The sequence below is a fragment of the Prionailurus viverrinus genome, chromosome D1, assembly GCF_022837055.1.
Source record: "Prionailurus viverrinus isolate Anna chromosome D1, UM_Priviv_1.0, whole genome shotgun sequence".
NCBI classification, from domain to species: domain Eukaryota; kingdom Metazoa; phylum Chordata; class Mammalia; order Carnivora; family Felidae; genus Prionailurus; species Prionailurus viverrinus.
In genome coordinates this window covers 68,662,459-68,676,399 of record NC_062570.1, presented here as the reverse complement: position 1 = coordinate 68,676,399, position 13,941 = coordinate 68,662,459, and the positions used below count along the sequence as shown (strand labels likewise).

Below are 13,941 nucleotides of genomic sequence, written 5' to 3'. Positions count from 1 at the left end.
GCTGCTCCGGGGAGGGGGGCATCCCGGGGGGCCAGGGAAGAGCTCAGCCCATGCTGGAGGAGGGGGTGGGGGTGCGGAAGGGATGGGGCGGTGGGGGCGGGGGCGCCGCGCCCCGAGGGCACTCTGGGGGGTAGAGGGGCGCCAGGGGCGGGCCGGGGTGCAGGGCGGGGCGGGGCGCCGGGGCCGGCGTGGGGGTGGTCGGCGAGCCTCTGACCGCGTTCCGGGACGCAGGCGGCGGCGGCGGCGGGCGCAGAGCGGAGATGCGGCGGCTCGGGGGCACCCTGCTGTGCCTCCTGCTGGCGGCGGCGGTCCCCACGGCCCCCGCGCCGGCTCCCACGGCGACCGCGGCTCCCGTCGAGCCCGGCCCGGCTCTCAGCTACCCGCAGGAGGAGGCCACCCTCAACGAGATGTTCCGTGAGGTTGAGGAGCTGATGGAGGACACGCAGCACAAACTGCGCAGCGCCGTGGAAGAGGTGGGTGCGTCTGGCGGGCGGGCGGCTCGGGATAGCCCCTGGCTGGGGGAAGCAGTGCTCGGAGCGCTGGCCGGGTTCCTCCGTTCCGCGAAGGGGCTGGAAAGAGCGGGCAGCAGATTCGGAGTGATCCGGCGGCAGCGCAGGGTGATCTCAACTCCCATCTCATTCTGACTTTCCTGCCAAAAGATCTGGATCTGGGCCTGTTCGCCGAGAGCCTCCGGCTGGGCTCACCCAGGGGCAGCCGGGGTCACCACCTGCTTACAGGCCGCTGGCCACTACCCTGCAATTGTCTTCAAGTGTGCAGTTGTCCCCTCCCCCCTGTCGTAAGCGGATGCTTGCATGGCCCCTGGTATTCCAGCGCTGTGGTTTTGCAGAGAGGCAGAGGAAGCTCCAGGGATGTCAAGTTCTAGCTTGTACGTCGGGCTCTGAACTTGTGCCATCTTCTCAAGACATAGTTAGGATACCACGTGAGGACAAAAAGCCCTGAAAGCTTTGCTGCTGGTCTGTCTGGGCTTCCCCAAATGCCGTGTGAGGCAAAGAAGGAAAATCAGAATCCTGAATCCCAGCAGTGTGCGTTTTGAGATGTGGGGGTGGGCGTGGGGAGGGCAATGTGGAAGGCAACCCACATCCACCTCAGTAGTGCTTTGGAGTCAGTCCTGGGCTCAAGGTTCTCCTCTGCCACTGACTAGCAGGGCGACATTGGGCAAGTCCCTTAACATCCTGTACCTCGGTTTCCTGTTAGAACTAAATGCCATGGTATGTGTGGGCACCTGGCATATAATAGGTGGGCAATATACAGCAACTGTTATTATCAGGTACCAGATACCTTAGCAAAACTTTGCCTGGCTTCTTCTTTCCATCACCTCCCAGGTTCAGACACTATGGATGGCATCCTCTATGGTGAACACCCATTTGTCCTCAGGGCAAGAGGTGCAGCTGGCCCAGCCCTCCCAGCCCAGGTGTTAGGAGCTGTCCCTGGTGCCTGGGGTCGGTGGGCATGGTCACTGTCCGGCCTGGCTCTGGCTGTATGTAGCCTGTGTTTGGAGAGAAGCCAGCCATCCCAGTGAAGGAGTCAGCAAGAGACCAGATGTCCAGGCTGGGGGCGGGGGGTGTCAGGCATCTGCCCACCCATTTCTCTACATTCCATCTGGACAGAGCCTTAAATGCTAGCTCTGGTCTACCGGGTCAGGTTGCTTTCTCCCCACAGTCTGCGTAGTTTGGGGATATTTCCCCTTCCTTCCCACAGCAGTCAGCCTGATGGAGTATGCAGTGAAGGGGACATTGGATTGGGAGGCGGCTGTGTGGGAAGCTGTACTGAACATCCACTGGACAGGCCAGGTTCCAAAACCCATGGACAGACTTTCTATTTCCTGTGAAGGCAATAGAATCATGACATGGAACAATTAAAAGGAGAGGGTCATCAGATGGACCCTAACGTCTCTTACTCTGGTGAGTGATCCTTCTGGTGCCAGGGTGGGTCATCTGCTTTCTTTCTCTGGGTTCCAGGATTTTCCCTGTTGCACACGGATTCCCACTGAGACTGATGAGGTCAACTCCATGTTTTTATTCCGTGTGAACTTGTTTGTGCAGCATGGTCTTCTGATGGTGGCGCTTGCTGAGGGAGATGAGGGAGAAGCAGGGGCCTCTTTAATCCTGTTCATTGATCAGAGAAGTTTGGGATCAGCAGCTCTTAGTGGCCTGTCTACTCCATGGGAGTTGTCCTCATTGTCTCTGCCAGGGCCCCAGCTTCCTCCCTCCAGATGCACCTCTGCTTGGGTTGTGAAGGTGGGCTGGTGGAAGTTTGCCACCAGGAGATCTGCTGGCTGCTACCTCTGTCTTGCTCAGTGGTCACTCCCCAGAGAGTGTCCTCGATGGCAGTGAGGACAGGTTGAGAGTGGCTGAACACCTGCATGGCAGGAGAACAGGCCGTGGGAATCAACCTTTCTCCGTCTGGTCCTAGCTCTGCCACTTACTAGTGGTGGGATTTAGGAAATGTCCCCCCACCTCCGTTAGGCTAAGGGGGGATGTAAACGAGAGGATGCAAGTAAAGCAAGTTGTCTGCTGTCTAAAATGGGATTAAGTAAAACTGTGTAATAGAAGTCACCCCCTGAGTTTGCGGTCAGGGTTATGGGAGATTGTTGGTTCCCAAGAAGAAATGGCTGTCGTTGTCATCATATTAGTAGTACCAGCGTGGATGATGACAAAGAACCACCAGTGTCTGATACTTAATAGAGTCTCAATAGATTGTGGCTATTAGTATTAATTTTTTTAAAAGAGACTGCCGGAGGGGTGCCAGGGTAGTTTAGTCGGTTAAGCGGCCGACTCTTGACATGGGCTCAGGTCATGATTTCCCAGTAGTGAGATCGAGCCTCCGAGTTAGGCTCTGCACCGAGCATGGAGACTGCTTGGGATTCTCTCTCTCTCTCTCTCTCTCTCTCTCTCTCTCTCTCTCTCTTTCTCTCTCTCTGTCTCTCTCTCTCTCTGCCTTTTTCCCACTCATTGACTCTGTCTCTGTCTCTCTCTCAAAATAAGTAAACATTAAAAAAAAAAAATAAAAGTGACTGCCGGGAAGCCCCTCACATCTCATAAATACAGGATAGTTGCTATTTACTTCCCTGAGGAAAGGGCCAGGACAGATGGATTAGTTGTTTACATAGTTGCATAATGAATCTGCTTTCAAGTAATTTCCTGATATTTTAAATATCCCAGCTGACTCGAGCTGCTGATTACTTTTTTTTTTTAATGTTTATTTTTGAGAGAGAGAGAGAGACAGAGCATGAATGGGGGAGGGGCAAAGAGAGAGGGAGACACAGAATGTGAAGCAGGCTTCAGGCTCTGAGCTGTCAGCACAGAGCCCGGCGCGGGGCTCAAACTCGTGAACTGCGAGATCATGACCTGAGTCGAAGTCGGATGCTTAACCAACTGAGCCACCCAGGCACCCCAAGCTGCTGATTACTGTTAAGGGAAAGATGAAGTTAACTGTACTTGTAGGATCATTATTGGGGGAAGCATACATCCAAATGGTTCAATATAGGCTGTTCCTACTTTGATGTTTTAATATTCTATATGTTACTGATGAGTGTGTTTTGAGGATAAAACCACGTTCTTCCCCTCCCTTCCTTCTGTTCATTGTAACTGACACATTCTAGAATGTTCTTAATCACTTCGGGTATTCCGAGGAAGAGCCCCAATACCAAGCCTCGATTTATCTCCCCAGTTTTTCCTGCTATACCCCTTTAACGGACACACAGAAACAACCAGCTCTAAATGCCATTTTTTATAACATGCACATTCCTCCTTTATGAAGCAACTCCTATTGCTGTAGGCTTAAGTTTCTCTTGCTAGTGGCAGTAATAGTTGTGGTTGAAATTTCCATTGTAAACTGTACTTTTAGTTCATGGTGCCATTAGAGAACTATTAGCTCATTCTATTGAAGTAACCACTGGTTGAGAGGGAGAAGGTTTTATAAAAAGAATCTCTGCTCAGCCCAGAGCAAACTTTAGATTTGGTAATTTGTTGATTATTCGAAAGCCAAACTGGAGGATTCAGGTTCCAATGGGAATTTTAAAAACATGAAAATATTCCCTTCTGCTTCTGGATATAGCCTCTCTAGCATCTTCAGCCTCCTGCTCTTTCCAGGTGTATCTTTTCTGTCACTAAACATTCCAGGATCTGTCACTTAAAAAAAATTTAAGGGGCGCCTGGGTGACTCAGTTGGTTAAGCGTCCGACCTCGGCTCAGGTCATGATCTCATGGTTTGTAGGTTTGCTCCCCACGTTGAGCTCTGTGCTGACAGCTGGATCTGCCCATAGTCCCTCTCTACTTCATCATCCACCATTTTATCCTGTGCCCAACGTGAACCCTGTGCCCCAGCCAACAACACACACCATTCTTGTCCAGGCTGCCACAGCCTTGCCTCCTCATGCCCCTTTCCGTTCACATCCTACCCATTCTTGGAGACCAGCTCAGTCACCCCTCCTCTTCCTCCTGGAGGCCTTTCTTTTCATTTCTTTAAACCCCTGCCTTGCTTCTAGAAACTGTCATAATCATCCCCAAAGTGGTTTATGTGGGGCTCTGCTATCTCCCCAGTAAATGCATAAGCTACTCAGGGCAGAATCACACTGGACAAGTCACAATATTTGGAGTCAGATTGCCCTGAGTTCTGTCTGAGCTTTGCCGCTTACTAACAATGTGATGTGATGACTTAGGAAGGTCCCTTCACTTCTCTTCACTCGTGTTCTTCATCTGCAGAATGAGGGCAACAACACCTTCCTCCTAGCGTTGCTGTGAATGCTCAGGGAGGCAGGGAAGGCGTGGCGCATTGGCTCAGACATAGCTGATGCCCAAACGTGGAGGCCGTCTATGGTGACGATGACCACGATGACGATGAACCCAGTGATCAAGTTTCGGACACCTTGGCAATCCTCTCAGGGTCAAACACAGCAGTTGCTGACCAAGTCCTCATTTGTGTCTACCAGACTCGGTTCTAGTTCAGTGTTTTTGTGCTACGTCGCGACATGGCAATTCTTTTCCCGTATCCATCCCAGCTCATCAAATGTGGTTGAGAGACACAGGAAAAGAGTTGCCTTAATTAGTACATGAGAGAATAGAAGACAGTGATTTTTTTTTTTAAATAGGAGAATCTTTTTGAGGATTAGTTTCGAGAAGTAAAAATAGCCCAGAGTCAAAGATAGCAGTGTTGGAAAACTGCCAGCCACCAACTAGAACTTCTCTTTGTGTCTCTCGTTTAAATCCTAGAGAGAGTATCGGATTGGCACAACTGGCCTTTCTTTGAGTCCAGTCAGCTATGAACTGGTCACATTGTCAACTACTCCCTCGAGGTGGGGCACGGTGGTAAACGCACAAGGGGAAATTGGGTACAGCTTCAGGTTGAATGACATCTCTGGTATAAGTGTCACGGAGGCTCATAAGACTGGAGGATTTGAGACCAGCAGCCTCAGAAATCTGACACCAGGGGCACCTCCGACTTCGGCTCAGGTCATGATCTCACGGTTCGTGGGTTTGAGCCCCACGTCGGGCTCTGTGCTGACAGCTCAGAGCCTGGAGCCTGCTTCGGATTCTGTGTGTGTGTGTGTGTGTGTGTGTGTGTGTGTGTGTGTGTGTGTGTCTGCCCCTCCCCACTCGCTCTTTGTCTGTCTCTCTCAAAAATAAATAAACATTAAAAAAAAGAAAAAGAAATCTGACACCAGAGAAGAACACATGTTCAAGAAGAGCCAGAAAGAGGGGAGACCCTGGGAACTAGTCAGCTGACCCTCTCTCTACAAGGGTCCCTGTTGTACCCAAGAGGTGGGGTGGGGAAGGAGACATAGCTGTCGCCCTACCTGTATCAGGTAAGGGGCTGTCTTGGGGATGTTTGGCTTTTCCCACCCCTCACCACCAGACCCTGCAGCAAAGGTTTGGGGACAAATAATTTATTTGGGAAGTGATCCCAGAAATACTAGAAGGAAGTGGGAAAGTAAGATGGAGGAGAAGAGAAGGAATAGAGACTGTGCTAATGAGCAGGTTACTGCTAGGCACTGAGGCACCACTGGGGTTCAGTCCCACTGGGCGTCAGAGAGACTCTGCCTCTTTGCGGGGAGAGGGGGGTGGGGTACTTACCGGCATAGTCTTTGGCTCACTAATTGAGGATGGTTCCTGGGGTATTAACTCCCCAGCGCTTGAGGTCTGTGCAGGCTGAGCACGCTGAGCTGCCAGAGAGAGACAAAGCTGGTTGTTGGCACGTAAGGGAGTTGGATGCAGGTCACGGGGAGATGGACGGGGCACCAACAGCGGGTGTACAAGGGCCAGGACCGTTCAATGGAAGCATGCTCAGATCCCACGTCTGCCCTTTCCTGACAGTCTTTTTGTGTTTTTTTTTATGTGTCTTGTGGATATCCTACAGTGAATTTTTTTATTTTTTATTAAAAAAATTTTTTTTGACATTTATTTTTGAGAGACAGAGAGAGACAGAGCACAAGTGGGGGAGGGGCAGAGAGAGAAGGGGACACAGAATCCGAAGCAGGCTCCAGGCTCCGAGCTGTCAGCACAGAGCCTGACGTGGGGCTCGAACCCACGAACTGTGAGATCATGACCTGAGCCAAAGTCGGATGCTCATCCTACTGAGCCACCCAGGCGCCCCAAATTTTTTTATTTTTAATTTCTGTAAACATACAGTATAATATTGGCTTCAGGTGTACAATATAGTGATTCAACAATTCTACACATCACTCAGTGTTCATTGGGATAAGTATACATTAAAAAAACTTTTTTTTAACGTTTATTTATTATTGAGAGACAGAGAGACAGAGCATGAGCAGGGGAGGGGCAGAGAGAGGAGGAGATACAGAATCCGAAGCAGGCTCCAGGCTCCGAGCTGTCAGCACAGAGCCCAACGCGGGGCTCAAACTCACAAACTGCGAGGTCATGACCTGAGTTGAAGTCGGATGCTCAATCGACTGAGCCACCCAGGCGCCCCAAGTATACTCTTAATTCACTTCATTCACTGTTTGACCCATCCCCTCACCCATCTCCCCCTGTGGTAACCACCAGTTTGTTCTCTATAGTTAAGAGTCACTTGTTTGTCTCTTTTTTGTCTTTGTTTTTTTGTTTTGTTTCTTAAATTCCACATTTGAGTGTTATCTTCTGGTATTTGTCTTTCTCTGAATGACTTATTTCACTTAGCGTTATACCCTCTAGCTCCATCCATGTTGTTGCAAATGGCAGGGTTTCATTCTTTTTTATGGCTAAATAATATTCCAGTGTGTGTGTGTGTGTGTGTGTGTGTGTGTGTGTGTACCACATCTTCTTTATCCACTCATCTATCGATGGACACTCGGGCTGCTTCCTTAGTTTGGCTATTGTAAATAATGCTGTAGTAAACATAGGGGTGCATATATCTTTTCGAATCAGTGTTTTTGTGTTCTTTGGGTAACTACCCAGTAGTGGAATTACTGGATCATACAGTAATTCTATTTTCAGTTTCGGGGGGAACCTTCATTCTGTTTTCCATTATGACTGCACCAGTTTGCATTCCCACCAGCCGTGCATGAAGGCTTTTTTTTTCTCTACGTCCTCACCAACAACTTGTTGTTTCTTGTGTTCTTGGTTTTAGCCATTCTGACAGCTATGAGGTGGTATCTCGTTGTGGTTTGGGTTTGCATTTCCCTGATGATGAGTGATGTCCTTCACTGATAGTCTTGGGGAGTTATCCAGTCTCCCTGAGCCTTACTCTCCCCATTTGTAAAATGGGTACATTCACACCCACCTCCTAGGAAGGTGGGATTTAAGGCTATAACATATGTAAAACATTTAGTGCAGTGTCTTATTGTAGTGGGTATTCACTTAATGGTGTCTATTGCTACCATTATTTGTAATTGCAGAAGAGGAAAAGAGAAGTGGTTTTCTTTTTTTCTAGTGGAATGATTTATATCAAGAGAAAACAATTTTGCTCATTAAGTTCATTGATTTAATAGATGGAAGCAGAAGAAGCTGCTGCTAAAACATCGTCAGAAGTGAACGTGGCAAAATTACCTCCCAGTTATCACAATGAGACCAACACAGAAACCAAGATTGGAAATAATACCATCCACGTACACCGAGAAATTCACAAGGTAAGCGTGGCCAGGGCCAGCACTTTCTCCTTTCTGTAGCACCCCGTCCCATCAGAGAACTAAGGTCTTGTTTACAAATTTGATCCATAAGCCAAAAATACAAATAAGGTTGGTAAAACACAGATTAAAAACCAGAGGGAGTAAGGGAGCTGTTTAAGTGGGAGAGTGGTGTACATATCAAAAACCTAAATTGCTTTTGCATTCAAGTAATAAATTCAACTCTAGGCTGCCTGCCAGTCCAATTGCAAAGGAATGGTCTGGGGTTTTTATCATTTGAAAAAAAAAAAGGGTGCAAACAAGTGTCTAGAGAGGTACGTCTCTAGTATTGAATTTGAGGAATTTATCTCATAGGTTTTAATGTATGTATTAGTAGAGAGTTGAAATAGAGTTCATGTTTGGTGAATAGATCTTCACTGTTTCCTTAGGAGGAACTCAGAATGTGATACACTCCATCTTCAGAATGGAACGCCTCTATTGCCATGAGATTGAACATCTTTTCATTTGCTGGTTATCCATTCAAACTCCCATAGCAGAGTTTTTCCCAGCCTGCCCCATGTCTAAGTGTTCTTGGTTTAATGTCTGGCATGAAGAACAAGCAGGTTCATTCATTGCCTGACTTGAGGAAGAAAACACCAGAAATCCAGAGGCACGTAGCATTAACCTGCCCTGGCGTGAGAGGTCGCCATCGTGACTTAGGCAGGACTGTGAGGGCAAACCTTGTGAGCCTGGTTTCTCTTGAAGAGAGTCTGGCGTGCAGACATCCAGGGTCATTGTAGAGGCTGTTGAGTTGATGTCCTATCGTTAGCATCAAGGAGCTTGACCTCTAATCTCATTTCAACTCATATACACAGGGCCTGATGGTTCTCCCGAGAGAGTCTCACTTTTGTTCAAGGGCCCAGGTAATGACTTGGTTGAAACAATAGGGTTTGTGTGTCATAGAGCACAGAGGGGTCAATTTTTATGGGCCATTGCCTTGACTGTAAAGTAGCCTTTATGTGGCTCTTCTCCCGCTGTCTACTGATGGACCCGGCTTCAGAGTGTACCCCATCACCCCCAGATAAATGAATGAGTCACTCACTGAAAAAAAAATCCTTTAGCATTGCTCATCTGAGGACTGCAGAATGTTTCCAAAAGTCATTATTTTATCTTTGTCAAAACCAATGTTAAGTCATTCTTTTTGACAATAACAGGTTTGGCTACTTAAGGATGCTTCTTGTAGATGTTGGAATACCCAAGTGTGAGTCCTTCCAGTAACTAGTATGATTTTGAAAAATTTTTTAAATTTTATGTCCCTCACTAACCATACTTATGAAATAAGTATGTCAATTCATACGTGACAGTAGCATGAGGGGCAAATAGTTTAAAGTACATGAGAGATCATTGTAAACTACAAAGTGCTTGCAACAGCAAGTTCTTATATTCCTTTTTTTTTTCCAGTAAATTTATGTTATCAGCACAGCGTACTAGTTCTCCAGTAGGTTCCATGGAGCACCTGTCCTATGCAATGCTTCACAAAAGAGGGACTGGGGGGTGGTGAAACATATTTTGAAAACATTTTCCTTACTTCTCCTCCTAGAGATAGAAAAATGCACACTAGTATATACTAAAGACTTTAAGAAGTCCTGCATGTATAGAACCATAGAATTTTTAAAAATATACCATCAGTTAATCTGGCAAAAATCTGGCATAGAGGAAGAAGACACTGCCTATTTGCTGGAGTGGAGATTTATCAAGATAAAAATATTAAAGGGGCGCCTGGGTGGCTCAGTCAGTTGAGCATCTGACTGTTGATTTCGGCTCAGATCATGATCTCAGGGTCATGAGATCAACCCTCTCATCGAGCTCTGTGCTGAGTGTGGAGCCTGCTTAAGATTTTCTCTCTCTCTCCCTCTGCCCCTCCCACCTCCACTCACACTCGCTCTCAATTTTATATGTGTGTATATATATATGTGTGTTGATTATATGTTATATTACATATATGTATATATGTTGATTATATGTGTTTTATATATATATATATATATGTGTATGTATATATTTGATTAAAATATATCTCTTCAGAACGGCAGCTGGATCCACTGTGACAGATTAGGCTGAGTTTCCACTTTGTTCTGGATGCAGCCTCCTTGTGATATTAGAGCTGGCAGGAACTTTACAGATGACCTAGTAATGAGGACACCGTGAATCAGAGAAGTGGCTTGTTCCTGGTTGCATGCTAGATGGCTGTTGGTAGCTGAGCCGAGGCTCGAAGAACACAGATCTCCCGTCTCCTGGGCGGACATCCTTTCTGCTCTTCACCACCAGCACGAGTGTTCGATAGACAGGGCCTTTGGTGGGGCAGGAGTGGCCCGCGGTGCCTGTCAGGATTTGGGGGGCCTACCTTAGAGGCGCCTGCTGCTGGTTACAGAATCAGATCCAGACCCCAGATAAGGGAGCCTCCCATTGAACTTAAGCACTTTCTTGATAAAATACTTCGCCAGAATCAGGAGCGGGGTAGCTGTGGGTAAAGCCTGCTTGCTTCTCATGAGAGATGTTTGATTAGACACCCAGACCTGTCACTGTTGAAAAGAAAGTTGACGTTGAGTTTCAGGTGACGAGCCCCAAGAGCAATAAAAGCAGCCAGTGCTGAGTATGTGCTCGATGACCGGCTCTGTGCCGAGGGCTTTGCACAGACCTCCCCAGCGCTCTGCATAGCAACCCTATGAGGTAGACTCTGTTATGTTCCTTATCGCGGCGCAGAGAGGAGGCCGTCTGTCTGACGGCTTCTGGTGGAGTTCAGAACGAAAGGGGGAGTGGGCATTCTCTCTATTTTGGCAGATGCCCCTGCTTTCATAAAATGGAAGAAAGAAACCAGCTTGTGGGATGTGCCCAGAATTCCTTCTATTGCATGCTCACTATGCTTGCTCTGCCGTAGATCACCAACAACCAGACTGGACAGACGGTCTTTTCAGAGACGGTCATCACGTCTGTGGGAGACGAAGAAGCCAAAAGGAGCCACGTGAGTTGTCCTCTCTCCTGGGCTCACCCCGGAGGTGCACACCTTTGTTTAGCTTGTGACGGGTGACCCAGACTTCAGGCTGTGGGCAGAAGGGAGCTGACTCTCATTCGCCTCTTCTGCCTCCTTTCTACCAAGATGCCTGGATGCCTGCATTTCTGGCTGGAACAATGCAGTCTGGTAATAGGCTCTAGCTCAGTGCTCTCTGCATCAGGAACAACAGGGAAATGAGATTCAGTTGGTATTTGCATGGCTCGCCCTCAGCCTTGAAAGGGAATAAGGAGGTACCAAGTACATTGATTGGGGACTCTGGCCATGAGATCTGATGCATCCAACCTGGAATCCCCAGAACCTCTGGTGTGGCCAGGCCTCTTACAAGCCCAGCCCTGGTCAGGCAGTCTGAGAGCAAGAAGACCTCACAGGGAAGCCCGTGGTCTAAGGGAAAAGGGCTGTCCTCCTTCTCTAGGCCTCATGCTCTTGCCACTTGTGATTGTTCCTACTACACAGTGGCCTGCTGCTTTGTCCAATGGTGGCATGGTTTTTATAGAACCACATAGTCCTAATGTTGGAAGGGGCATATTTCACAGGAGGAAAGCCTAGGCACCGGTCGGGAGATGACCTAGTTGGAGTCACTGGTGTCCAGACTCCCAGGCCCCAGGTGGCTCACCTGTACTTTACCTTCTCAGAGAGGTGGCTGGCTTCAGATGCAGATGCCTGATGAGGAGTGGACAAGGTGACTGCCATGTGACATGGTCAGCAGTAAAAATGTGCTTCCTCTATGGGGACCCCAAGAACCAGCCTGTCTGTCCTCAGGTTCCTGACACAGACTTTAACCACAAGTTCTTACCCTCCAACGTGCGGAACGCATCCCTGGCCTTCACAGGGGATCAAGGATTTTTCTTAACTTCTTTTGGTATTCTCATAGGAAGGGTAGCAGTGTACCCACAACAGCTAGGGAGGTGGTGTTGATGTGGTTGGTAGTTGGTGGGTCCTTTTTGCTTGGTTCTGGCACGGTGCTCATTTACCTCAGGCTGGGGGGTCCAGTTGGTTGTGTGTGATAATGGTGACCCACCATTCAAGGGACCTGGGGGCAAGCTCTGTAGTGAAATGGAAAGAGCTCTAGCAGCGGAGGCTGGAAGCAGGGGTTTGTCACTTACGAGTTGGGTCACCCTGGTCACAGAAGCCTTTGAAGTGAAGATAGGGTCAACGGACGGTCTGGAAGGAAGAGAGGCTGTGCTTCAAAGGTGGGAAGAGAGAGAGGGAAGCAAAAAAAGAAAACAAAAACAGACAGACAAACAGCCACAGGATGTGGTCATGGTACCAAGAGGGAAAAGCTTCAGAGTGTTATTCATTTAGGTCTCTGTTTGGGGCCCCTTGAGGGAAGGAAAGCCTCAGCAGAAACCATGCAATAGAAAGGGTGGGGGAAACAGAACGCTCAGGGCTGTGAACTAGCAAAAATGTCTCTGTTGTCAAGTGTGAGAAAAAAGAAAAAAAAAAAAGCATGTTATTGCACAATGGTACATCCTTTTTCCGGGAAGCTTCCCAGGGCCTTATGATGAACACCTGCCAGAGGCCCACCCCATGCCTCCTCTTTTGCCCTCCAAGTGAGGTGAATGTGTCAGGTTTTGAGCCCTGTGGGAAGGGAACTGAGGCCCTGAGAGTGGCAGGGCGGGTGGGGGGGGCGGGGCGGTGGGGAGAAACAAGATCTTGAAGATCTTGAAGATCTTGAAGATGCTGAGAATGTGCTTGGGCCACACTTGTGTGCCGCCACCAGCGAGCTCACTTCCCAGCTGCCCCCGGTGTGCGTGACCTTGTGTGCCCATGTGTGTCCGTGCTCCGGGGCCAGCTGGGAGGCCCAGAATCCCCACACCTGCCCGCACAGTCTCCTGTGTCCATCCTGTGATGGAGGGCCCACAGCGCCCTTGTGCAGCGTATAATCCCAAACCGGTCTTGTGAATGCAGGTTGACGGGAAGGGATAGATCGTAGAAACCCAGTTCTCAATTTCTGCTCAAGAAACTCCTTGAGTTTCTCTGTGGGAATAAATTCCACTTTGCTTATCTAGAAGGGAGATTTGGGGCATCAGATACTTGACTGGCCGGTGTCTGGCGAGTCCCGTGGTCTTTAGAGAACAGACTGGAGACTTTTGAAGTCACCTGTGGAAGGGCTATCATGTGGCAGAAATGGTGGCATGTGTACCTTACAACAGAGCCTCTCTCATTGTTGGTGTGGCTTCTCAAGAGTCAGAGAAGCAAGATCTAGTATCGAATGCCCACAGAATTCTTCCATTCAACTCCTCCTTGGTTCCTGGGTCACCATTGTTCCAACACAACTGAGCTGGGGCTTGGGCATCATCTTTACAGAAACGAGGCACTCCTTTTAGTGAATAGGAAGCCATAAAGACTAGATTTCCTTCAAAGGGACACAAACGGGCGAACATTGTCACTGCTGTCCCATTCTGTAGTTTCGTAATATAATGATTTTTGCAAACGGACGAACATTGTCACCACTGTCCCGTTCCGTAGTTTCGTAATATAATGATTTTTACAGTTGGCCCTGAAATGCATTACACGCTGAAGAAACTTTCTCTGAAATGGAAAAGAGAGATTTGCCATTCAAAAGAACAAAATGCTATGCTGTTCAAACCTTCAAATACTGTAAACAGGGGCTGAAGTTTCAGGATTTAAAACGCCCAGATGAATTCAATTAAAAATAATCACCGTGCACTCCATATTTTCCTTTCTTCAAATGCTGCAATGTGTATTAATATGTATGGTAACCCAAGGAGGCCCATGGAAAGTTACAGACAGTAATCCTATATGGCTGTCTAGAAAATTTAGCCCAGTATGTGCAAGGTCTTGGTCT

The 13,941-nt window shown here is 48.3% G+C and overlaps 1 protein-coding gene across 1 annotated transcript in view; it reads left to right on the top strand.

Annotated features, from left to right (window-relative positions):
• Positions 1 to 13,941, top strand: part of DKK3 (dickkopf WNT signaling pathway inhibitor 3) — a 47,123-nt gene that overhangs the window by 437 nt on the left and 32,745 nt on the right. The window contains exons 2-4 of the mRNA XM_047823642.1: positions 232 to 473; positions 7,946 to 8,083; positions 10,998 to 11,081. Coding sequence (XP_047679598.1) covers positions 261 to 473; positions 7,946 to 8,083; positions 10,998 to 11,081 — 435 coding nt within the window. The 5' untranslated portion in view covers positions 232 to 260. The remainder of the gene's footprint in view (positions 1 to 231; positions 474 to 7,945; positions 8,084 to 10,997; positions 11,082 to 13,941) is intronic.